Source organism: Anastrepha ludens, chromosome 5 (assembly GCF_028408465.1).
Source record: "Anastrepha ludens isolate Willacy chromosome 5, idAnaLude1.1, whole genome shotgun sequence".
Taxonomy (NCBI): domain Eukaryota; kingdom Metazoa; phylum Arthropoda; class Insecta; order Diptera; family Tephritidae; genus Anastrepha; species Anastrepha ludens.
The window spans coordinates 71081265-71108961 of record NC_071501.1 but is presented as its reverse complement, the minus strand read 5'-3'; the positions used below and the strand labels follow the sequence as shown (position 1 = coordinate 71108961).

The 27697-nt window shown below is 37.2% G+C and overlaps 2 protein-coding genes across 3 annotated transcripts in view; both read left to right on the top strand.

Moving 5' to 3' along the window:
- LOC128865307 (protein lava lamp-like) overlaps positions 1-27697 on the top strand; it is a 42522-nt gene that overhangs the window by 1651 nt on the left and 13174 nt on the right. The gene's annotated exons all lie outside the window — the stretch shown is intronic.
- Positions 854-27697, top strand: LOC128865305 (laminin subunit beta-1). Of its 2 annotated transcripts, none has more exons than XM_054105492.1 (3): positions 854-1087; positions 21050-21107; positions 21172-27697. In XM_054105492.1, the coding sequence occupies exon 3, from the start codon at positions 21654-21656 to the stop codon at positions 27069-27071; it is 5418 nt and encodes a 1805-aa protein (XP_053961467.1). In that variant the 5' UTR covers positions 854-1087; positions 21050-21107; positions 21172-21653; the 3' UTR covers positions 27072-27697. The 2 variants fall into 2 exon arrangements, with proteins under 2 accessions (XP_053961467.1, XP_053961468.1); XM_054105493.1 differs by lacking the exon at positions 854-1087 and adding an exon at positions 19861-19956.

Here is a 27697-nt window from a genome sequence, read left to right as displayed (position 1 = left end):
CTCAGTCGATGTAGGATCCAGAACCGCTCAAAGCATCACTCCACTTACGAGCGAGCATCGAAAAAGGGCTACTAATAGTATTTATTTTATGTATTTCCCACTTACTTGAATGAGCAGCCACACCTTTCAGCAAAAACAGCGGATTCGCTTTGAGCTCATATTTCTTATACATTGCACTTAAATAATTAATGCAAAAACAGCTAAAGAGCAAATCCGATTTGGTTGCACACTCTTAACTCCAATTACGCTTATTAGCAATGAAGAGCGGATCTCCAAACTCCTAACTATGTGTATACTCCCTGCTTCGTCAAATTTTATCGACAAAACACTGAAATGCTTCACTCTACCTGCGCGACAAAAGCCAAGAGAGTGGAGGTGACATCAACTCCAAACACAATAAGCCAGTCGGTGTACTCTTGCCCTCAAAACCTGTCAGCCATTCTCAGTTAGTATTCAGATAAATACCATTTTTGTGCATTTACTTTAACGGCTGATTTGTTTATGTTCTTGGCTGCCTTCATGTATCGCAATGTTTACCAATTTGCCGCCTAGCTCGCTAGAGGCGAACTCATCGCCTTTTGCTTGTATATCTTTGAAGTTGTGTCTGCCTCATGCCCAAAACTTAAGTGCATATGTACATACATATATACAATTCTTATATGCATGGTCATGTATATGTTTTATGTGTGTGTGCTTTTTTTTTTTGTAATTCCCTTTACGTGGTGAGCAAATCCCACTGAGTTGCCGACTTCAGCAAGAGTATCTGATGAGTGCACACTCACCGCTGGGTAGATATCTCAACAGTTGAATTGGTTGATCACCAGCTCCCAGTTGTGGCTGGCGTTGCTGCGAGACGTTCGTTCAGTGTTGAGCGGTGATCTTGCGGAGTCAGATCGTTTAGACGGATTTATAGACAGAGCTGCGGTCCTTACGAAAAAAACAAAAATCGCATCGGGAGTGTGTGTGATATTTAACATGCATGTAGTACATATGCAGTAGTGTGTGCCGACATAAATACATACAGACATCATAAATACATACATATGTGCAAGAGGAATGGGCTTTTATCAACTGGACTCGTGCAATGGTGAGTATGGATTTTGTTGGAAAACTTAAGTGCACACATATACATACATACATACATATGTACATAAATACATATGAATGAAAATATTGTGGATAAAAGTGTTGTTACTGGTGAAACATTTTAAAATGTGAATGAAAATATTTAAATACCCATCTGAATATAGTCGCATATGAAAGGATGAAAGAGAAAATTCTTGAAAGCATAAAAGTGAGCTGAGATCGCTAAAAATTTTACTGCATACTCGTACTGTATGCACCATTTTATTATGTTTCCGTTAACATTCTTTGGGTGCGTTTCATATCGCTTGCTTTCTTTCTTGAAGTTTTCCTTTTCTGTTGTTGCTGCTTAAGGGTATCACATGTTTTTCTTGCGCTGCTCGCTGCTTCAAACTTATCGCCCAGTGAATTTCTGTTGTGAAAAAAAAACTTGTACAACTTGATACAATGCAGGCACATGCAACTGATAGAAACTATCTGTACCAATACACCTACATACATGAATGTGCATACACACACACACATATACATATGTGTAGGCATTAAAATATTTATGAACCCAGGCTGCTGTACGAAAAATTTGTGAAAAATGTATGTTTTAATTTGAGAAAACAGTCTGCAGTGCTGAAATAGTAAACGTTCTGTGTAAAATACAACAAATTCCTGCTAACGGCAATGGTGTTGACTTGCTTACAATACTTTGTTGTTTGTAATTGGAGGTGAAAAGAAATAAGTGCAACGCTAAGCAGAGCATAAATTGTTTTGTTAAGGTTTTTATTGCTGTCCAGGCATGTCTACATACCCGCATACATATGTACGTAGTTAACACGGCCGTCATTATTTAGAAAAAGCCATTGCGCTAGCCATTGACTGCATTAATTTTTGCGAAAAAAAATACCACAAAAAAATACACTTGTACGGATATTTTTAGTGCTTACTGTATATTGTTTTGTTCACTTGAAATACAAAACGACACTCGCATTCCATCCATCATCTGTAGAAGTTAATCTTCTCTCGAATTTAATCCTCAAAGAAAATCATAAATTTGATATTAATGAAGTTCTTGTTTTCGTTGATTTTTATTAAGATAATAGATTTTTATTTTTTTCTTAGTATAAAATATATGAATACACAGATTTACAATAAAAATAGAATTTTTAAAATTCGTGTTATTTACTATTTTGCAATTTTAAAACGACATGTGTATGTACACCTATAGGTAGTTAGGTGCGCGTTAGGTACGCGACTAGTGCAGGTTTGATTTAAAATTACAGATGACCTCAGCTACTCGGCAAATTTAAGGACTAAAAACGAAAACAACAACAATGGGGGACATGCACGTTCGCACGGCAGTCAATTCTACGTTAGCGAAAGACCCGGATTTATATCCGGCCAAGGATTATCACTCTGGCAGCATTCCCCGTATATGTATAGGGAATGTTTATGCTGCTACAACAACAACAACAACAACAGGGCACATGCTTCAATATACAAGGTGGCGCAAAAGTAACCTTGCGACGATTTTTGGCTGTAATTTAAAAAAAAAAATGAAAAACTTTGATTCTTCTTGTGGATTACTTGTATTTGCTCTTTTAATTTTTTTTACATCAAGTCGAGAATATGATATCATGTAAATGTCCGCCGCCACAGTTGATTGCCATTTGAGCCCTTTTTATGGCATTTTCCATCACTTTGGCCAAAACTTCCGGCGATAGGTCCTCACATTCTTGACGGATATTGTCTTTAAGAGCTGCAATAGTCTGAGGCTTGTTGACATAACCCCGCGACTTCAAAAAGAAGTCTGGAGCGGTCAAATCAGGCGATCTTGCTGGCCAGTGCAAATCGCCAAAACGGGAGATTACGCGCCCGGGAAATGCCTCCTTCAGCATATCGGTTGTGGCACGTGCAGTGTGTGCCGTTGCACCGTCCTGTTGGAACCACATGTTTTCCAATCCCAATTCATGAAGTTGCGGCAAAAAGAACTCGTTGATCATTGCTCTGTAGCGTTCACCATTCACAGTAACCGTTTGGCCCGCGACGTCTTCGAAGAAAAAAGGTCCGATGACTCCTCCAGCGAAAACAGCACACCATACAGGTACTTTACACGTGGATTTTCAGTGCCCCAGAAGCGTAAATTTTGCTTATTTACGTACCCGCTAAGATGGAAATGGGCCTCATCACTCATGATTATTTTTGATAAAAAATCATCTTCCTCTTGGTGGTGATTAAGGATGGCTTGAGCGTATATTAGACGCGATTGGCGGTCAGCAGCTAATAGCTGATGCACCGTCTGGACTTTGTACGGAAACATCTTCAAATCTTGTACCGCTGTAAAGACCATTTGCGTGGCACGTCGTCTGGTCGATGTCGACGGCGCTTCCATGACATCCTCGGCTACAGCAGCAATATTCTCTGCAGAACGGCTACTCCGGGGTCTGCCACGCCTGGCAGCATCTCGTGTTGTGCCAGTCTCTTCGAGGTGAGCGGCTAAACGTCGCAGTGTTTCACCAGTAGGCGTTGGACGGCGAGGAAATCTGCGACGAAATTCACGTTGTGCTAAAGTCACCGACCGATTATTGGTCAAATAAATAGTCAGCAATATTCCGCGTTCTGGAGCAGTGTAGCGTAACATTGTTTATTAACGTGTATTTCGCATGTGTTACTACACAAATGTCAAAACAGAACTGACATTAGGGGCCAATCGCAAAATGTATAGCATTTTCTGATAGGAGGATTAAAGAAGATGGCGGACAGTTCTTGATAAATCGCACCCAGAAGTTCTACTTCCTTTGAGTTTCTCAAGTTTGTAAATCAAGGGTAGGGCTGGTCGAGCTGCTAATTATAATCGAAAGTGCTTACACCTTCTGCTTTTCACCTGAATAGATTTAACTGCCTGTTTCAAGATCCTTACATTAACAGACAGTCGTGGCTCTTGAGGACGTTCCTGCTCGCTCAATTTTTTGTAACTTTCCGATAAATATTTTTAGATTATCAGTTTAGAGAGTGACATTAGATACCAATTTGAATATTATAAAATTTTCAAAGGTTGGAGAAACAATTGTTTCGTGCTTGCGGTGATACAAGCTTGTTTTAATAATTCCATGACTTTTTAAATAGAAAAAAAAGGGAATCTCGAATGCACATTAAACATTATTTTTTGCCCAAAAACGTTACCTTGGTGAGTGTGTTCACCATTATTCCCATGACAGCCGGTTCTTCGTACCGGAATTACTCGATTTTTTCCAAGGGATGCCGCCCCATTGAGCTAACCGTATCCGGTGAGCTTAACCCCGTTCCTCATTTATTGTCACTGGAGCTTGGATTCAGCCTAACCCTGAAATCAAAGTTTATTTCTGGTGTTTTTGCGAAAGACGGCATGTGAAAGACCTCCGCACGATACTAGCCACCACTTCACGTGGCTCCTTAAAACCATTCACCTAACACTTCCCTCCCTTTAGACCTATGCCTCTCAAACAGCATGTTTCTTGGTCCTTGGTCTTGGATGAGATTGGCAATGACGACCGGTGACTTTAGCGTACCAGTAGTGCGAATCTCTAACTTAACTGAGCAACCAAATCAAAAATTTGTTCGCCACTTGCCGCTCCACTTGGGTCATAGGAAGTCTCATCCTTGCGCAAAACATGGAACGGTTGATTTCATTTATTACATTATGTTGCTTCGACTAATGGAAGACTGACTCTACTCATGGATATCCCCTATTGCTCACCTACAGGCCTTTGATAACATCAAGTTGCAAAAAAATCGCAGTGTTGCTAGAACCTTGTAAAATAAAGGCGGAGTCTAGAATAAAATTAGCTTGAAGATTACAAGATTCAGTTGAAATCGGTGTTATTCTGGAACCTCTGAAATGACTGTCAAACTGAGAAATTGGGTCCTCAGTCAAGTCTGGAGTTAACCGGAATAGTTTTTGGAACTCCTCTGCAGCCAAATGAAAAGGGCTGTTCACATCACTGTTTGAGAGTTCACTATCTCCTCTCCACGGGATAAGTCATACGCCAAATACTCAAACGACATATTCCCGTCTTTCTGTTTGTGTTAATGTAATTTGAAAATTGTAATTCAGACTACTAATTCTTGTTTTCTCGTTTCTTTTAACCACACAAAAATTGTAATCGTTTAGTTTGCGATAATCGTCATGTTAACCAAACAGCTAATTTTGTCTTATCCATTTTCGTTATGAAATGGGTTACGGATTAGCAAAATCTTTAAAATTGTGGTTAAATAAAGATAACACTGCGGATATCGTTAAAATGTGTTAGTGAATCGCACTACAGAATGGCTGGATGATCTGCTAAGCCAACTGCTTTAACGGTTAAAAAGTGGCTATCGGTCACCGTCGAATATTACTCAAAGCTTTCGGATAGATTTGATTGATTTACAGAATTTGGAAAAAAAAACAAAAAAAAATGTTTTTTCGTAAAGATAATGGCCGGGTGCCCATTTGTATGCCGCCGCCATAGCATACATCTAAAAATTAGGCTATGAACGCTTACCCCATCAGGCATATTAACCAGATTAAGCCCCCTACAAATATTTTATATTTCAAATCTGAGGAAATGGCCGGGTGGTAAGTGATTTGGGTCGAGTGAAGAGATGAAAACTGAAACAATTGCCTATTTTAAATACCTTAAGAAAACCTATTACTTCGAAGGGGGGAAAAATTGAAGAATCGCAAAACTTAATGTATAGAGCTAAATCGAATTACCTTATGAAATAAAATACTTTTTTGTCTAAAAAAAATATATTTTGGTTAAAAAGTCACGAATTCACCAAACTGTCTGTCTTATCAAACTATCTGTCGGGATCTGGTATAAGCTTTCCAAGGTTTTAGATCCTAAGGATAATCACTTGACAACCATAAATTCGTCAACGTTTGGAGAAATAATTTTCTGGCGCTTGTTGGTTGGCTATGGTATTCCCCATTGCAAAAAGTTTCTGACGCCATCTATCGGAAAACTACGAGAACTTATTCAAGCCTCCAACAAATATTTGCTTTTCTATTTCTTGCTACAGTATGAGCTCTACATATAAATGTATGTACTTATGTATGGACTCATACATTTCAGTGACGATTAAGGCTTACGATCATTTTCACTACAGACAATTTTATTTGGACAATTTGTTCATTAAAGCATTGTCGCCATTGTCGTGCCGTATTCTTGTGCGCGATACATTTTAATTATGATTACAAATTGCGAGGCACAAACAGTGGAAGACGCAAGCAAAGTTTAAAAGATGCCGAAAAGTGAAAAAAGGCGGATGCGTTAATTGCTACAAAGCATAAACAAGCAAGGCAATAAGTTATGATGGATTTGCATGAACTTGGACTCGAATGCAATTTATCGCACAGAGAGCTCAACTTGCACTTGCACTAAATACTAAATTCTATTTCACACAAAGTCGGTTAAAAATTTACTGCTTTTGAAAAAAATATCTCTAAGCATAAGGCTGGCTCTTTGCATTTTAAGTTTTATTCACTTTTTATAAAAACTTTTCTATAAGCAAGTACTTGTGGTTGTAGTCGCGATTATGATCTCATGGCTCCGGCCAATGTGCTGTGAGCAATTTTTCTTTTTTTGTTTTGTCTACCAAAATGGAGCATTACATGCCCACATTTCCCGCAACTGCTGATGTGCGTAATTCCAGCGCTTACTCAGCCACGAAATGTGCTCGGAAAACAACCCATGTATCTGCATGTGAATGTACTTGTATAGAATAATTAAAAAACAAAAATTGTATGGAGCTGTACACGAGTATTTATGTATTTATAGGTGGATGTATGTAAATTCACATATATGTATGTATGTATGTATGTTTTTCTGTTGCGATTTTCTTGTCGATCAACATGATGTTTATGCTAGCTGACCGAGTAGCAGCCAGCCACACATCCAATTCAAACTCTACGTACTCGTGCACACAATGCACATACATACATACATACATACATACATTTTCATCTGTAGAGAAAAATCATTTTGTATTTTTTGGAAGTTCTCAAAAATAGCTCAAAGCCTATTAAATAAAACAGACAGGCATTGTGGCGACCACCGCTTCCTTCGCTGATGCTGGGCAAATAAGCTTCAATTAAGTTACTTCATTAGTCGCATCTTGGCGCGTTTTGCCGGTTTTTTGTTTACTTTTCGATACATGCATCTACATACATATACATACATACATACATATGTATTAACATCTTTGTTTGTCCATTAATTCATGATCACTTTTTTAGCAGCACCAGTTCGCCACAGCAATTCCATTTGGCTTATTTTTGTTTATGTTAGGGTAGTGGTTTTTACTATACACATATTTACATTTTAGAAAAAAGTGCACAAGTTCATTTTGGTCTCTCATTTTGATAAAAATTAAATTGTAAAAAACGCCATTTTTTCGAAACTTGCTTTGATTTGCCTTAGCACAACACAGAATATCAAATAGACAGCTCTATTTTTTTTTTTTTATTACTTTCCCTTTTAAACCTTCTCTTCCTGCAGACAATCAGACTGCGATCAAGTCTACAATGACGTATGTATGTGCGGAATGTCTTCAGGAGATCGAATATCCGTACAGTCTCTTTGACAACTCAACGTCAATCTGCACTGCATCTCGTGCTAGTGTTTCAGAAAATGGAACCTAATGAGAGCGGGAGGATCGGGTCCGCAAGTTAAGGAGAAAACTTGGGCAGCTACGAACAGTAGTTAATCTAATCTGGACATAGATTTAGTCTACACTCGATGGACGAATAAAGCGAAATTAACTGAAGCTTTGAAAATCGAAAAAATTAGTTTATCAAATTAATAGTGGAACACCGGACTATCATCCATATATTCGCCATAATAGGCGATGCGCGGCGGAAATATTTTATGGGAGCTGTAGATATGAAAAGAGGTAGAGTCTAATGCCCTACACTGCGAAGAATGTCCTTCCAATTTTTAAGGAAACACTTCTACGTGGGTATAGGTGATTTAAGGACATGTGGAATGAGATTAGTGAAATTTTTCCGAAACAGGTCGAACGAATTTACAGCTTTCCATTGTAACACTAGCCGGTAAACACTGGGCGGTTCATCTTGTGCCGCAAGTGCTTGTAGCAGCGATTTTCGTATGACTGTAGAAATGAGAAAAAGGCAGAATACATTCAGTATTTTCTACCTAAGTACTTATATAAGTTTGTAAATTCCACGTACTTCAAAAGAGTTTGGACAGTTAAGCCTATTGTCGACTGGTTGTGTTCGCTAAAAGATCGAAAATGTTTGACTTTTAAGGATCGACCAAGCGAGACCCAGCGAGTTTTGTTCAAAAATAGCTACCGAATTTGCCTGAACTAGTCAAGGAAAAATTTGTTACTTCGGACATTTTACCAAAACAAAGATATTCGGCCTAAGCAATACCGACTTAGTTCATCTAAATTCGCCTCTGTCGTCACTCGTTTTCTCTGCATGCGAAAGTTTGGTGAGCTGTTAGATCTTTTGAAGATTTGCACCTTTGTTTAGCCGAATCTGCATGCATCTTCTTCTTGATTGGCGCAATAACCGCTTACGCGATTTTGACCGAGTTTAACAAAGCGCGTCAGTTGTTTCTTTCTTGTGCTAACCGGTAACAGTTGGAAAGACCCTGATTTTTTTAACGTGGAGAAGGCCTTCCTTCTCCTCTGCTACCACCAGCTGGTGCCAAATTTATCTCACTAGTTTTATTTAACATTCAGTTATCTTCTGCATCTACTTCTAAGTTAACATACCCAGAAAGGTATCCTTTTCAGAATTAAAACCTTCCCATTAGTCTTGTCAAATAAGCTTTGTCTTGTTAATGGGAATTGTAACACAAACTTGCAAAAAAATAAGCATATTTTGGGGTTTTTTTCAGCAGGATAATGAAATAGATCAAAATTCTGAAAAAGACTTTTTATTGTACAGACACTAAATGTATAATTAGTGTTTTTTTTTTTTTGTTTGAAGTGACATAAGATAATATCACTTTCATCAACGAAGCACTTTTTATGGAGGGTGCGCCACCGGGTCAACAGTATTTGAAATTTTTAATTTGTTGAGAATAAAAAATTTGTTTAGGTTTTAATTTTTTTGTCTCTTTTTTCAATATCGATTTTTGCAAAACGAGTTCGTTAATTTAAAAAAAAAAATTGTCCGAAAAATGGTTTATAAAATATATGTAAATATTATATCGAAAATGTTCATCAGATTATGCATGCTAATTACACAGAATGACACAATTTTTGCTAGAAAGAAAAATATTTTTTTTATTTGCTTTGATTATTTCGCAATTTTTCGAATTTTTAAGTAAAGTGGCCAATTATTTTATGTTTTTATTTTAAATTATAATACAAAATAAAAACTTTTGCTGAATATCAAAGCCTTTTTTAATTCAAGAATAATGATTAATAATAGCATAAAAATATAAAATAATAAATATTAAAGTTGATAATAAGTGATTTCCTTATGTTTGTTGGAGTTTCTCGCATTAAAGAAAAATTGGCAAAAGCTAACTTTGAAAGCTAAGAATAGATATTTGGGTGCTTTTGTTGTCGACCAGTGATTCAGTTGCAATGCAATTACATATCAAGCGGTCAAGATTTTTTCAAGCATGAGTCCAGCCGACTGGAAAACGTGATTACGGGGAAAACACATTTAAAGTTTTCGGTGCGGTACGCATCGGACATAGAAAATTATTTAAATAGAAAATATAGTAAATATTTTGACATTTTTTTCACTTAAATTCGTTGAGTATGTAACTTTAAGGTACACGACATATTTTAAGCAAAAAACCACACAAATCGATTTTTGAAAATGTCTATAGTGAAATAAACCCTCAAAACATTATCTCTTTTCGTGTTTGCTATATTTTAGCACAGTAAAAAATGCATTTGTATGTCTAGTAGGGCGGGTCGATTTAAAAATCGCTCATTGCTCTGTGAAAATCGTACTCTAGGGATCAAAATAAGAAACTTTGCCGAGGGAACCATACCTCTAAAACGAATTCTGATGTCCCCCAATTTCAAAATATCACCATTTTTGGCCTTTACATGAAAAAATCAGCTAAATGGCTATGTTTTTTCTTTATTTTTATTTATTTATAATAATATTTATTATTTATTTATAATAATATCTATTTTTTCTCTTAAGAAATTTATTTAGTCAGAACATATGTAAATGAAAAAATTAATTTAAGTGAGTTATAGAAAATAAACTAAAAAGTTCGACCCAAATTGGGGAACATCAGAATTCGTTTTAGAGGTATGGTTCCTTCGGCAAAGTTTCTTATTTTGATCCCTAGAATATGATTTTAACATAGCAATGGGCGATTTTTTTGCCTCCCCACAAATCGACCCGGCCTAATGTCTAGTGTGCTCCTTGGTTCGTTCTGTGTTCCTAGATAAATAACCATTTGCTGTTGTAACTGCTGGTGAATGATTGATGCAAATTCTGATAGACTTTTAACTCCCATACAGGAGAAAGACTTCACTTAAACTCACTTAAAATATTACAATTAAAATATTTTAATTCTGCCACTCGAAGAATGCAATTATAATTCATTATATTTAATTTATAAATAAATGTTCTCATACACATTCATATTCGGATATAATGTCAATAGTAATCTTACAATCACCATATCGTAAAAGGACATGCATGACAAAATTTGTTTATTTATAATTCAATCATAATCTGCGTACGTGAAAAGACTTAATTACATTGCAAATTCCAATTTCCATTTCTACCACAAACAAATTTTACACCCACACAAAGGTTAATACGTTGCGTACATGCATGGGACTACCCTCAAGGAAATACCCTGCTTTCGAAATGGTGCCGTTCTAATAAATTTAGAACTATGACTAGCTCGCACTTTCTCTATTTTCCTTACAGGTCATGGGTGAATTTTACATGATATTGTTCCAGGAAATGTGAAAGGCCCCTAGTGTATAAATTTTCCAATAGCTCCGTGAGTTTTTAATAATTCGTATAAATTTGCCTTAAAAACGCTAATTCCGACGTAAAAAGGCACGAGCTCTTCATATACAGACTAAGTAAAAAATTCGAACAAATTATTTTGAAAAGTGCAAATAAAGAAATTTCATTTAAATAATTAAAATGATCATAAATAGTCGGGAAAAAGGATGTAAATATTTATCTGTACTATTGGACTTCTTCTAACGGCATTTGTAATCTGAAATCGAACTTCACGCAACGGCGATATTAACGAAACCTTAAAATTTTGTACAAGATTTATAAAAAATCGAGAAATTAACTGATGAAATTTTGAAAACAAATTAATAATTTTGCAATTTATTCAGTGTTAAAAATGTTAGTATAGAATAGAGCAAAGGGCATTAAACGAGTAGCAGTACTAGGGCTGCAATTTTGATTTTTTTATAATTTGTATTTATATTTATTTATTTATTGTCTAAATTGGCAAATTTTGTTAAGCTACTCTAAACTGACAATTTTTGTTCACAGATTTTGAAATTTTTGGGACCAAACGGAATACATACATTGCTATTGTTGTTTTATCTCTACTACTGATACCTGTTTAGTGTGCATTGGCATACAGTTTTTAAGCTGAAACATCTTTGGTTCTTTTAGCATTTCGAAAAAAAAAAACATATTATACTCATTAGAATAAAATATGCTTTTTTAAAATCTTGTTTGGGGGAAAAAAATGATTTTTCTTGCTTTTTATCTATTTTTTTTATTTTTTATCGTTTTGTTAAAATTTGTTTAATGATAATTTTTGAAAAAAATGTTTGTTTTGTCATTTTGGAAAATTCTGAAAGTTTCAAAGGATTCAAATAAATTTTCGAGTTACATTCATATACGTACAGCTAACCTGTGAAAAATACCGTACATCTGCGTACTAAAACTCGTAAAAGTAGTGATCAATTTGCAAACGGGTGTAATATGTATACGTGGTGCAAAATTAATCGTCCAATGATTTACCTAACTTTTTTTTTACTAAATAACAAAATTATTTTAAGTGATGGAAACCTTTATTTACTACATTATTTGTCTCTTTGTATACTGTTCTAGTTCACAAGTGTGGTATACGATTGACTTGCAAAAATTATAAGTTTTCCGATAGGATGATTAATTTTCCGCCACCTTGTAAAAGTAGATGCTTTCCATTTCAATTCAACCGGGCTATTCGGGACATGTTCTTCGATTTCGATATAACTCAAATATGTTACTCTCTGGTCAAAATAATGAGACACGTATTTTTTTGTTCGCCCGAAAAATTTTTTTTCAAGAGTTTTCGGCAATTTTGATTTTCGGCTCAAACTCGATTTTTTTTAATTATATAAGACAAATTTTTTTTAAATGCCCATAACTTAGTCAAAAATGAACCGATTTTAATAATTCTGGGTTCAAAATGATCGTCATTACTTACACGAGCGACTTCATGTAGAAATAATTGCAAAAAAGTAGTTGAAAATTTTTTATTTAGCAAATTTTTATTTTCAAGTACTTTTTTGCAATTGTTTCTGCATGAAGTCGTTTGTGTAAGTAATGATGATCATTTTGAATCCAGAATCATTAAAATCGGTTCATTTTTCACTAAGTTATGAGCATTTAAAAAAACAAAATTCTTATATAATGAAAAAAAAATCGATTTCGAGCCGAAGAACAAAATTGCCGATAAATCTTGAAAAAAAAATTTTTTCGGGCGAACAAAAAAATACGTGTCTCATTATTTTGACCAGAGAGCAACATATTTGAGTTACATCGAAATCGAAGAACATGACCCGAATAGCCCGGTTGAATTGAAATGAAAAGCATCAGTACATATACCAGCATCCCGCGAGACTAGATTTTTGCATGGTTTTGTTCAAAAAAATATAATTTTTACCCAAAATATTTTTTTAGTAGATATATTTTATTCCAAAAAATTAAAAAATAAGTTTAAAATGTCAAAGAGAACCAAAGATATTTCACTTTGAAAAACTCTGTACGAAAACTCCAAACATTTATAAAACGCAAAATTATACATTTTTTTGAATTTTTTTAAATTTACTTCTTATTATACTAAAGCCAATTACATACAAGCTACAAACAAATAATTCCATTAGAAAAAATTGACGAAAATGTCCAAAATACTTGTATCGCCTGACATGGACGCTCATATATCAAACGTTAAGCGTTCTGCGTTTCGAATTGTAGCATCCTCTCGTGTCTCATTTTTTCCGACAAAAGACTAGTCCCATCCAGACTACTCGGATTTTCCTTTAATTCATGAATTAAAAACGTATCTCAATTGCACACTGACTTTTTCCTGCAGGGGGCCTGCCATACATACTTAAATCAAAAATAATAGAAGCACATATGCTGGAAACCCAGCGCAAACAAATTTTTTTTTTTTCACTTTTTGTTGCAACTTTTTGCGCAAATATTTAACCAAGTAATGGGAGATAAATTCTCAAGTTCTGCATTAAGTTTCTACATTTGCTAAAGATCTTTCACACAAACACGCAGCAAGAGCGTACGACAGTGAATAGCATAAAAAAATGGACGTAATAAAAAGTCAAAACGCGCGCCAAATGGTTATGTGGCTGTTAGCGGAAAAAATTAAAAAAAAAAATAAAAAACAATAACAATAATAATTTGCACAATTATTTCATGGATCTATTTTCAGTGGGATTAGCTGGATGAGCTCATGTCCACAAAAATGTTTTAAGTGTTAGAATGCATTAGAAATAACAATCAAATAACAACACTAACAAGAAACACACACAAAAAATTAAAGCGCGCTCAAGTGCATTGCCATGTCAGTGTTTTTGCTCCCATTTCAATTTTTTAATTCTAATTTACAAATAGCATTGTAGCTAATTTAAGCTTAAATGAGCACAGCCACATTTAAAAGTAGATGTGTACCTTTTTTCTGAAAAAAGCAGCATGCGGGTATGTATAAAAATACCACATGAACTACATACTTTAAATAAAATCTTATGAAAAAATTCACTAAAACAATGCAAAAACAAATTTATACCATAAGTAATACAACTAAATCAGTGAATGAACTCTTTATCAGTTAATGCTTTTCTCTACATAAGTACAGGTTTACATACATACATCCACGTTTGAGTATGAATGTGCGTACATATATACATACCAACAGAAAAATGCTTATGTATGTAGGCTCGAAATTCTAATGAGCGCATTAGATGTCACAGTGTATGCTGGCTGACTGGCTGATTGGGTGCTATAAAAATTGTAAAAACCTACATATTTCATACGCTTATACATATGTATGCACTTGAAGCATAAGTTTTCATACATACACAATGACAAATATGTGTATTTGTGCTTATAGATCGCGCTTTGATTCCAACACTTACAGTTTCAAAGTATTGGCGCCGCCTAAGTCTACAGATCATGGAAATTTAGTGTAGCATAAGTCAGATTTTTAGTTCACGGCTTATCAGCCAAGCGCTAAATGTTTGTACATAAGTACGTATAATTACTTAGAACATCCACACTGGCATAGTGTTTTAGTGTGAACAAGCAGTGAAAGTTACTTTTGATTTCAAATATACGTTTCTTTGAAAATAATTTTGCTTGTAAATAATAAAACTTTTTTAAACAAATTTTAATATTACTTTGTTGGCTTTTCCTAAACGAAAGCGTCTTACCATCCAGAGTTACTGACCAGCCGAATCCACTTGTAGCACAGTACGACAAAGCAGATATAAAAATATCTAACTCTAGCAATCACTTGGAGCGCTCTCTTCTCCGGCCAGTGAGTGGAATTATAATAATAAATTAATAGGGGCGCATGCCAATAGAATATGCTTGCTTTGGTAACGAAGAAATAGCAAACGTTTGACGTTTATCACTGCCACTGCAAGAAAGCTCTCCTTTCACCACAACTTTTGCGCTTGTCTAGCTGAAGTGAGATCTGCGGACATCTATGAATTTTCAAATTAAACTTGCAAACTCTCTCAGATTGAGTCTCGACAACGATGTTGCATTCAGCTTACGGGGAATAAGTATGTTTTTTTTTCTGAATAAGAAACAGAGTACGTACAAGTATTAACCTACCGCCAAGATAACAAAGGAGCAGTTATTAATCCCACTTTTGTGAACTTTAACCTTAACCCTGTATTATAAATTAATACATTAAAATAATATATCCCGTTTGAGACCCACTGTCGAAATATCCCAACCGCGCTTTCTCTAAATGAGAACAAACAAACCCGTACTGCCTGGATAATGCCTGTTTTATTATTATTAATTTTTTATATTGTTGAAATGTTACAAATTCTTAAATACATTTCATTCAATTACATTGAGCCACAACTATCAAGCAATATTTTTCTACTAATTAGAATGCAAAAGTATTCACATTAAATACCTAAATGTACTGCACGACAGCTGACATCTGTCGGCCAAGGGGCCAAATTTCTGGAACAAGATCAAGAGTTTTTTTCCGTTTAACTCTCCGTTTATTTTATGTCCAGAAATACCAATACCAATAAACAAAAATATTTTGTAATGTGCCTACGAGATGAAGTCCAAAATAAACAAGACTGGCGTCATAAAAATATTTCTGATGGCCCCATCTTTTTAATGAGTTAGTGCGTTGGAAATTTGATCCCTGGCTGACTTCCAGTGAAAGCTTGGTGTTATTGGGTTCAGTGAAAGCGAAGTTATTGCGTCTAAAGTGTCAGTATGTTTGTGTCATCGGTACAAAAATGAGCTTCGAACAATAGCTAATATCAAAACTTGTTTTAAAATCGGTAAAACGTTTGCCGAAAGATTTCAATTGATGAAAAAAGTTTATGGCGATGATTGTCTATCTCGTGCCAGAGTTCATAAGTGGTTTACATGTTTCAGAGATGGTTGTGAAAATTCCATCGAAATTGTTTGTAAATTTATCAAAAATTAACCGAAATAATCGTTGAAATTCATAGAATCGGAGTTGAATATCTGCAACATATCGATTTATTGCATATTAACTGATCATTTGGGCTTACGAAAGGTCTCTGCACTTTTCATTCCGCACAAGCTAACTGAGGACCAAAAATTACTCAGAATTCAACATTCGAAAGACGTCATCAAAGAGGCGAGACAATACGAGAACTGCTTTTACAATATTGGAACTGGTGATGAAACGATTTGTTTCCAACATGAACCTGAAACTAAGCATCAAAGTGCTGAATGGAAAGCCCTAGACGGAGAAGTCAAACATCAAGTCGATGCTCATTTGTTTTTACGATTCCAGGCGAATTGTCCATTTTAGCTCAATCTTGTTTATTTTGGTCTTCACCTTGTAAAATTGCATTATTAAAGTATCATTCTAACTAGCGACTTCAACAATCAGTAATGCACTGTCAGTTCTCCACAATGTTCGAAATGTACTGGTTTTTCTCTCAACCGCCACGCTTGTTTAGCACTCAAACGGTTAAATATGGAGAGTAGAGTTAATATAATCCTTCAAAACTGGCCGTAATCTTATTAAACCGATACTGAAGAAATGGTAATATGGCTACAGCCTTAAACTGCCTTAAACTCTCCAATTTTTGACTACTATTTAATTTTGTTCTACCTGCAAATTGAGAGATCTACAGATTAATACTGTTTTTGCCATTTTGATTTTTCAACGTTGCTTTAGAAAAATTTCGCATATTTATAGGTTTACCTAAATACATACCGTTCTTTTTGTATTTGTTTTATAAACAGTATAATAACGGTAGCTATATGTGTCTGCATAAAGTTTGATCAAATGAGAACCCTTTTGTGATGCATTTAGCGAATTAATTGACGTAATTGTTGACGTAGAATTTTCTGCAGAATTCAGTAAGTCGTGAACTATGTAATTTTTTCCAAAAATTATTATATAAAAATATAAATGAAGTAATTTTTAGCAAAATATAAAAGAAGTAATATTTAGCAAATCTCAATACGCCAAATCTTGGAAAAGACCCATGAAAGGAGAATCGACACACACCATCTTCTCGTCGACTTCAAAGCTGCATTCGACAGTACGGAAAGGAGTTACCTGTATGCCGCGATGTCTGAATTTGGTATCACCGCAAAACTAATACGGCTATGTAAGATGACGTTGTTCAACACCAGCAGCGCCGTCGGAATTGAGAAGGACCTCTCCGAGCCGTTTGATACCAAACGAGGTTTCAGACAGGGTGACTCGCTGTCGTGTGACTTCTTTAACCTGATGTTGGAGAGCATCGTACGAGCCGCAGAACTTAATCGCTCAGGCACAATTTTTTATAAGAGCGTACAATTGCTGGCGTATGCCGATGGTATTGACATCATCGGCCTTAACAACCGCACTGTTAGTTCTGCCTTCTCCAAACTGGATAAAGAGGCAAAGCGAATGTTTCTGGTGGTGAACGAGGACAAAACGAAGTACCTCCTGTCTTCAAACAAACAGTCGGCGCACACGCGTATCGGCACCCACGTCACTGTAGACAGTTATAATTTCGAGGTTGTAAAAGACTTCGTCTATTTAGGAACCAGCATTAACACCGATAACAATGTCAGCCTTGAAATCCAACGCAGAATCTCTCTTGCCAACAAGTGCTATTTTGGACTAAGTAGGCAACTGAGTAGTAAAGTCCTCTCTCGACGAACAAAACTAACACTCTACAAGACTCTCATCATGCCCGTCCTAACGTATGACGCAGAAGCTTGGACGATGACAACATCCGATGAAGCGACGCTTGGAGTGTTCGAGAGAAAGATTCTGCGTCAGATTTTTGGACCTTTGCACGTTGGCAACGGCGAATATCGCAGACGATGGAACGATGAGCTGTATGAGCTTTACGACGACATAGACATAGCGCAGCGAATAAAGATCCAGCGGCTACGTTGGCTGGGTCATGTCGTCCGAATGGATACAAACGTTCCGGCTTTGAAAGTATTCGATGCGGTACCAGCTGGTGGTAGCAGAGGAAGAGGGCCGCCTCCTCTGCGTTGGAAAGATCAGGTGGAGAAGGACTTGGCTTCACTTGGTGTGTCCAACTGGCGCCGGTTAGCACGAGAAAGAAACGACTGGCGCGCTTTGTTAAACTCGGCCAAAATCGCGTAAGCGGTTATAGCGCCAATTAAGAAGAGAGAATATTTAGCAAATATTTTTCTTTGTTTTTGCTTTTTTAATTAAAATTAAAATTAAATTAAATTAAAAAAAAAATGAAAACATTAGATAATACATAATTTTTTTTTTTGAGGCTATGCTTAGTAGCCCCTGAAAATTCTTTCCTAGTGGGATTTCCACACCTTTTCGAGTTATATTCAGCCAGCGAAATATCGCGTATGTCCTTAGCGACATTTCGATTGACTTGCAAATGGTCGTAATATAAGAGTTTCTATGCTAACATTCCGCAGTATTTTGGTCTTTGTCAGTATTACCACTTCGACACACAAGCGCAGGGCAGCTGATGAGAATATACATATGTAAGTATATGGAGTTGTTTTATCAGGCGGTGTGCGGTTAAAGCCATACACCTCTGATCACAACTATTTTACAGCATTTCATATGCTGGTTGGTATTCGCTCGGCATTTAATGACCTGACTTAAGTTGCTCCTGTCCACAAACAATCATGGGTATTTAAACTCAAAACTTACTTTACTTGGAAAAAAATATTCGAGGTAGCTTGTATACTTAATTTACAAGACCTAAAATGCTTTGCAAAATTACGATGTGTCTATAAAAAATGCAAATAGCTCGAGAACAGATAGAATCAGGAAACTCGTCTACACGCAGACAGTTAAAGAGCTCGTTGATCGAAATATATCCATAACCAATTCTCTGAATGAAATTTCAAGAATCTTCAAGGCACAAAGAATACGAGTAGCTGACGATTTAGTTGTATCAACTTCAGGCGAATTCTTCCTGTAAATCCCAAACAAAACGGATAAGTAGTGGAAAGAGAAAACACAACTTGTTCTGGCAGGCGAACGAACTATACGAATATATTTACATAATTTTCTCAATTAATATTAGGAAAAAGTACAAAAGGTATAGTTGCCTAAAATATTTGAAAAAGGCATTTGGAAGGAAAGGCAGATGCACGTGAATGGTAGATGTCGTCGTACGTTCAAGGATGCGCTTCCCTTATATGGCTACTGATTTTACTTTTTTACTTTTGATTCATACACGCTTTTTTAGAAAAAGCTTTCTTTATTTAAACCTCCCTTTATGAGAGGGAGATCTCTGCAACGTGATTTTTATTTTCATTTCAAGTTTAATAATTTCACGGTTCACCACCACAATTTTGAATTATTGATTTTGGCTTTTATAAATAAATTTTTCTACATTAATATTATCCTCCTAATCGCTTGCATTTAACTTACTTTACCCTCATTCATTTTACTTCTCTTCGGTGGAAGCTTCAATGAAACGCGCTTTAGCAAAAGCTTTTTGCGCTCATATAAAACTTTCGTTTTTACATTTCTGCTTGCGTGAAAGCTCAAATCAAAGATATTATTTGTGTTTGTACTGTCCATTCATTTTAAGCCAAAATTCTGATTTTTCCTAAAGAGTTTCTGTGGCTTGGAAATTGCTTCCAAATAACATTTTTTATATTCCTTATTTGTTTGCTGATAAAAAAATTTAAGTTATAAAAAGTGAGAATTACTTATGAGCATTATTCAATGTTTGGTTTTATCGCCAAGAGTGAATATTTTATATGTTCTTGTGTTCGTATGTGTTTTATTTGTTGTTGCATATGTATGAGATTCTCGTATACGCGCATTCATACAAAATTTTCATTTTATAACTTTAGTCTGACCGCGTTGCTTGTCGGGCTCAGTTCGCCCTAAGATCTTTAGAAAATTAATAAAATTGTGGACTACAAAAACATACTTAAGAGATAAGTGGAGAAGTGTAAGTGTGGCAGCAAGATAGTAAAAAAGTGCTTCAAAATCGAAAATTGGGTTACAAGTGGAGGGAAATGTGGAAGGACGGAAGTTGCTGAAAAAAACTTACTGATTGAAAATTAATTATGAAATGATTCAAGTGAATATTGAATGATTGAATATTCACAGCAATAATAAAGGGTAATGCAATTGAAAGTGCATAAAATTGGAAAAAAATAAAATAAAAAAATAAAACGTGAACAAAATCAATTGAGAGAAAAAACATTTGTTTAATACCAAACAAAATAAAAATAAATGAAGATAAAATACAATGAAATGAACAGAGTAAGCTAAATAAAAGAATAAAAACTGGACTAAAAAATAATTTTACTTATTTAATTTTTTATTAATGAAGTAAAATAGGTTTAAATATAATAAATTAATTTAAATAAATTAAAATTAATTTTTTAATTTGCATCAGATAAAGTAAAATAAAATAATATAGATAAATAAAAAGAAATTAAATAAAACGATATAAAATAAATTTAAATTAAATAAAAATGAAATAGAAGTGGCAAAAACAAAAAATCAAATAAAACAAAAAATACAGTTAAAATAAATTAAGTGAAGTCAAACAAACTCAAAATCAATCAAAACAAAACAGCAGTAGAATAAAGAAAAATTTAAATAAAATAAAATGTAATGAAATAAAAAATATATAACCTAAAAGGATGTAGTTACATATTTATGGTACGCGCCCTTGGAATTTGTGTGTTACAAATTTGTACAATATAAAAAAAAACGTTTTTCACAAATGCCCCTTCCGTTTATTTATTTATTTTTCTTTTTTTGGAGTTTTTTAATTCACTGAATGTTATGTTTTAAAAAGACTTTCCATATTGAAATATGTTTGGACTTGTGCAAGAGATATGTTCAATGTGCGCAGTTAGGAAAGAAATTTTTAAAACACAAAAATATTAATAAAACTAATTTGTTTTTAATTCGAGTAGCGCAAAACCTTGGAAAATTGAGAAAAAAAACGCTATCCACAACATTTTCATCACATTATTGTCATTTATCCTGCAAAAGAAATAAAGCTAGTAATTATTATATTTTTACAGATTTTACACTGGAACTTTAAGCACTGCCAAAAATTTACTCCACTTCACGGCATTACAAGTAAATTGCAGAAGTATTTACTCAACTCTTTAATACTAATCTACTCTTTGTCTCATCCTCCCAGGTGGAGTTTGAACAATGCATTTGCCCACACGCAATGCAGGAAGAACTATTTCATAATCATCAACGAAGAAGAGGTCACCGCGATATTTTTCTCCACGTACATAAGAGGAAGTTAATACACACACTACTTTGCTATTCTGAGATTACAATAGGCTAGTAATCGTATGGAATAAGTAAAAACAAAAACACAAAAAACAAAAGTACTAAAACTTGGAAGAAGAAACAGCACAGCATTCAAAACTAGAGCTTGTGTTCTGATTTTGAATCGCGCCTGGTTACAACCGGAAATTGCAGAAGCTACTGCGACGCACACATTAACATCTGGAGCAAGCACATACCCTCCATACAACCAAGAGAACATAAAAATCTTAAAAAATACTAAACGAAACTATTCAAAGGCCCACAACTGTTGGTCGGCAATTAAAAGCACACTATCACAGGCACAACTGCAAACATAATCACAACCATAATTTCTCTCCAATAATGTCGAAGTCACAGCGCGGCAGCGCTTTGGGCTGCTGTCTCAACTACAATAAAACCAATACTTTTATCGCTTTTTGCCTCTTGGCGCTGCTGTGTTGTTCTACGGTACTGACACAGGCGCAACGCCTTACTGGACGACGTGATCGCCCACTAAACACGCCTAGAGAGTACAAGAAGACACATCCATGTGAGCGTTCTTCGTGTTATCCGGCAACGGGTAATTTGTTAATTGGACGTGAGAATCGTTTGACCGCTTCATCTACCTGTGGCATCCATGCACCAGAACGTTTCTGTATACTCTCACATTTGCAAGATAAAAAATGCTTCTTGTGCGATACACGCGAAGAAACGCGTAATGATCCGTACAAGAATCATCGCATTGGACAAATCATTTATAAGACGAAACCTGGCACCAATTTGCCCACCTGGTGGCAATCGGAGAATGGCAAGGAAAATGTTACTATACAATTGGATTTGGAGGCAGAATTTCACTTTACTCACTTAATTATCTCATTCACCACTTTTCGCCCGGCGGCTATGTTGATTGAGCGTTCGTTTGACTTTGGCCAAACTTTTCATGTGTATCGCTACTTTGCTTACGATTGTGCAGAATCATTCCCCGGTGTTCCGACTGTGTTACGCAACATCACCGACGTTATGTGCACGTCTCGTTACTCCAATGTAGAGCCATCACGTAATGGTGAGGTCATCTTCCGCGTGCTGCCACCGAACATCAACGTATCCGATCCGTATGCCACACACGTGCAAAATATGTTGAAAATGACCAATCTGCGCATCAATTTCACCAAATTACACAAATTGGGTGACAATCTGCTGGACAATCGGCTCGAAATGGAAGAGAAATACTACTATGGTATCAGCAATATGGTAGTCCGTGGCTCCTGCTCCTGCTATGGTCACGCCTCGCAATGCCTACCATTGGATGGTACGGAATCGACCGAATACGATATGGTGCATGGTCGCTGTCAATGTACACACAACACCAAAGGTTTAAATTGTGAAACTTGTGAAGACTTCTTCAACGATCTACCTTGGAAACCGGCCTTTGGCAAGCAAACGAATGCATGCAAGAAATGTGAGTGTAACGATCACGCGGTCAGCTGTCACTTCGATGAGAATGTCTTCGAACAATCTGGGCGCATATCGGGCGGCTTGTGTGACAATTGTATGCACAACACGCAGGGTCAGCACTGTGAGGAATGTATGCCCTTCTTCTATCGCGATCCCTTACAGGACATACGTAGTCCGGAGGTATGTAGGCCTTGTAATTGCGACTTGAATGGAGCCTTAGATGAAGGTATTTGCGATTCGGTGAATGATCCTGAAAATGGCATTGAGGCCGGCGCTTGTCATTGCAAGACCAATGTAAAGGGTCGCCGCTGCAACACTTGCAAAGATGGCTTCTGGAATTTAATACCTGAAAATCCTGACGGTTGTGAACAATGTACCTGTAATACGCTCGGTACCGTCGACAATTCGGGCTGCAACATGTACACCGGTGAGTGCACATGCAAGCGTTTAGTTACCGGTAAAGATTGTAATCAATGTGCGCCTCAAACGTATGGACTTTCTGAAACGGAGGACGGTTGCACGCCATGTGGCTGCAGCGTTGGCGGCTCCTACGATAATTACTGCGATGTTATAACTGGTCAGTGTCGCTGTCGTTCGCACATGACAGGACGCAATTGTTCGCAGCCGAAACAGAATTACTATATTCCACGACTCCATCTTGTATACGATGTTGAGTCAGCTGATGTATGTATAGCGCGTGGTAATAACGGTAATTGCACTATTGTGCCATACCAACCATTGCCCGACCGCATACCCGAGCATACTGGTGTTGGTTTCACACGTGCTCCGGAAAATTCCGAAATTATAATAACCGTCGATGATATACCGAGCTCTATGCCCTATGATGTTGTCGTACGTTATCAAACAACCTCACGAGATGATTGGGAGGATGCCTATATTACTCTTGTGCGTTTAGACGAAGTTGATCCTGAGGGTGTTTGTGCGCAATCCGTGCAACCCGGTTCAAGTGTGTACGAGACGCGTATACCATTCACTTTACCCGAGCGTGATCGCCAAGTCGTCGCACTACGCAATGTTTGCCTTGAAGCCAACAAGGTCTACAAGTTCAAAATACATTTCGAGCGTCGCCGCCATAACGAAGACAATCCCACGGCAACTATTATGATCGATTCACTAACGCTTATTCCACGCATCGAAGTGACGTCCGTGTTCTCTGGCTCCCCTGCGGCGGACTTACGCCGTCACCAATACATCGAAATGGGCTGTAACCAGTCGCTTTATGACATACGTTACAATGCGGATGAACGTTGCAAAGAGTTGGAAGATTATGCGAGTACGGAAATACACGACGGTGCCAGTCAGTGTAACTGTAATCCGACGGGTGCATTGAGTAAGGAATGTGACCAACATGGGGGCTTCTGTCAATGTAAGCCGAATGTGATGGGTCGCCAGTGTGATCAGTGCGCACCTGGCACTTACGGTTTCGGTCCAGAGGGCTGTAAAGCTTGTGACTGCAACAGTATTGGCTCAAAAGACAACAACTGTGACCTCATAACGGGTCAATGTGCTTGCCATCCCAACACCTACGGACGTGAGTGCGATCAGTGTCAACCTGGCTATTGGAACTTCCCTAATTGTCAAGGGTGCGAATGCAATGGACATGCGCAGCAATGTGACGCGCGAACGGGCCAGTGTATCAACTGTTTGGACTTCACCAGCGGTTACGCCTGTGATAGTTGTTTGGAGGGCTATTACGGCAATCCGTTCTTGGGTAGTGAAATTGGGTGTCGCGCTTGTCGTTGCCCCGACACTGTTGCCAGCGGCAATACACATGCTGATGGCTGTTCATTGGATGCACGCAACAATAATATGATCTGTCACTGCAAAGAGGGCTATGATGGGGCTCGCTGTGAAGTATGCGCGGACAATTACTTCGGTGACGCCGAGACACCTGGTGGATCGTGCGAGAAGTGCGACTGTAGCAACAATGTCGATCTCTACGACACAGGCAATTGCAATCGACGCACTGGGGAGTGCCTGAAGTGTCTTTACGATACGACTGGTAATCACTGTGAGCTCTGTCGCGACGGCTTTTTCGGTGACGCTCTGCAACAGAACTGCGTACCTTGCGATTGCGACTATTTGGGCACAAACCAAACTATTTCACATTGCGATCGTTTCACAGGTCAATGCCCTTGCTTGCCCAACGTGCATGGCATACGATGCGATGAGTGTGCGGTAAACCATTGGAAGATCGCCTCCGGTGAAGGCTGTGAGGCTTGCGAATGTGACCCAATTGGTTCATTGTCTGAACAGTGTAACCGTTATACTGGCCAATGCGATTGCAAAGATGGCTTTGGTGGACGCGCATGTAATCAATGTCAAGCCAACTACTGGGGCAACCCGAATGAAAAGTGCCAGCCTTGCGAATGCGATCCCTATGGTTCGGCTGACTTTCAGTGCGATCGTGAAACGGGACAATGTGTCTGTCATGAAGGCATGGGTGGCTACAAGTGCAATGAATGTGCGCGCGGTTATCAAGGACGCTTCCCACACTGCGCGCCTTGCGGCGAGTGTTTCAATAATTGGGATTTAATTTTGCATGGGCTTGAAGATGCCACGGCTGAGACAATACAACGTGCTAAGGACATCAAATTGATTGGTGCCACCGGTGCATACACGGCTGAATTCAGTACTTTAGACAAGAAGCTGCAGAATATACGTGATCTGTTACAAAACACCACCGTCAGCTTGCAAGATATTGATGCATTAGATAAGGAGGGTGCCGAGCTGAAGGAGAAGCTACAAGCTTCACACACCAAATTATTGGACACTGAAGAAAATTTAGAAAACATTTACTCTTCATTGAGTTTGTCAACTGTGGAACTAGAAGCGTTGCGTAATCAATCCGAACTAGTGAAGAAATTATCAAAAGAACTAAAAGAGAATGGCATCCAACTGCAAGAGTCCAACATTGAAGGCGCACTCAATCTGACACGTAATGCATTCGAGCGTGTTCTGGAGCTGTCTGCCGTAAAGAACGAAGCCGAAGACTATGCAGCCAACACAGATCGTAATTGCAAACGTGTCGAAACGCTAGCAAACAAAATAAAAGACGAGCACGACACGATAACAGCTAACGATGAAATCATTGCCAACTACCGCGATGAGCTGTTGACACTAACAGCCAGGATACCCGATTTGAATAGTGAGGTGTGTGACAAAAGAGGCGACCCATGCGACTCATTGTGCGGCGGTGCTGGTTGTAACTCCTGTGGTGGCTTATCCTGTGAGCAAGGCGCTTTGACGCGCACAGTAAAAGCGCTTAAAGTGGCCAAGGACACTGAACAAATTATCAAGGACAAAAAGGATGCAGCTGATCAAACTATACGTTCGCTCTTCCAAGCTAAGGTTAACGCCTCTGAGGGTTATCAGAAGGCAAAGAGCGCGTACGAAGATGCTGAACGTTATCTTAACCGCACCAATGACAACATTAAAAAGGGAGAAGCCATGCTTGAACAGCTCAGCAACTTCCTTAACAACGATACTGCACTGCCCACGGAGAGTCGTGATATAGCACAGCAAACACTCAAACTCGACCTCAAATTGGATCCCGAAGAGATACAAGTGTTGGGCGGCAAAATCAATGATGCCGTTTCCTCTCTTAAAAATGTCCAATCGATTATATATAATACACGTAGCGATCTTGCGCGCGTCAACAACCTACAAGCAAAGGCTAATATGACCAAAGAAACAGCGAACGAAATACTAGATACCGCCAATTCGGTGGTCAAGAATCTAGACGATGCAGACGCTTCTCAACTGAAGGCCAAAGATGCCATATCACAAGCAAATGTTAATATAGAACTTGCAGCGAAAGATTTGGATCAAATCGATTTGGAAACGAGTGAAGCTGAGGCACCTGCCAATGCGACCGCCAAGCAGGTGGAGGATTTGGCCAAACAAGTGAGTCGGATACAGAAGAATATACTCAAAAACGAATTGGATGCAAAGGAAATCAAGAAGGAGGCGATTGCGGTTAAAGAAGCCTCACTGAAGGCGCGTGAATATTCCAATCAATTGCACTCCGCAACCAATTTGGTTAATCAAACGCTAACCGATCGAGCAAAGAGTTCGGAAAGTGCCCGTGAACGAGCCAAGCAACTATTGCAACGCGCTTCTAAATTGACTGTTGACACCAACGACAAATTAAGTCAACTCCAGCTGATGCAAGACGTTTACTTGGAGAAGAATAACACTTTACAGAAATTACAAGATGATTTGAAGCCCTTAAACGATGAGCTTACCTTGTCGCTGCAGAAGATACAGGAGCATGCCGATCGCTACAGGCTGTGTACAGGCTAAAACAGCAGAGCCTACACACGTTTGTAATTAGTTGGAATAGAAAGCAGTGTACAGCTTAGTGCACCACAGCATTTATACTTAAACAATAGCCTTTGATAACTGCAATAAAACGACTATTGCGCTTCAGAAAGCGCAAACCAAAATCATTTTAAAGCCAGTGTTGTGTGCTCAGTATCAGCTGCGGCTCAAAAAATTTTAAATATAATTGTTTTTTTTCTACTATTTTTCTATTCTCAAATTGCGTTTTAAGCCCTACTGATGAACAACATATTAATTTTAATTTAAAGTAAAAGCATAAGCGAAAGCTAAACGTGTCTCTGATGTAAGAAAATGTTATGTTTTATATATATAAAATATATTTTACTGTATGTTAGTTTATTTAAAGCCATCTCTAAGAAATAGAAAACAAGAAGAAACTGGTATTCATATGCATACATACATACAAACATACGTACATACACATAGAACCAATAAGAAACGAATATATCTCGAAACTATTAAGAAAATATGTGCCTTAATAACATTTAAAACACTTGAGATGGAATTCTCTACTAAAGATTTTGTTGTAATAACTAAGTGTAATTTTGTATTAATGTATTGAGCCAATAAAAATGTTTAAAACTCAA

Coding starts and splice junctions, on each gene's coding strand:
- LOC128865305 (XM_054105492.1), top strand. CDS start 21,654: ATGTCGAAGTCACAGCGCGGCAGCGCTTTGGGCTGCTGTCTCAACTAC.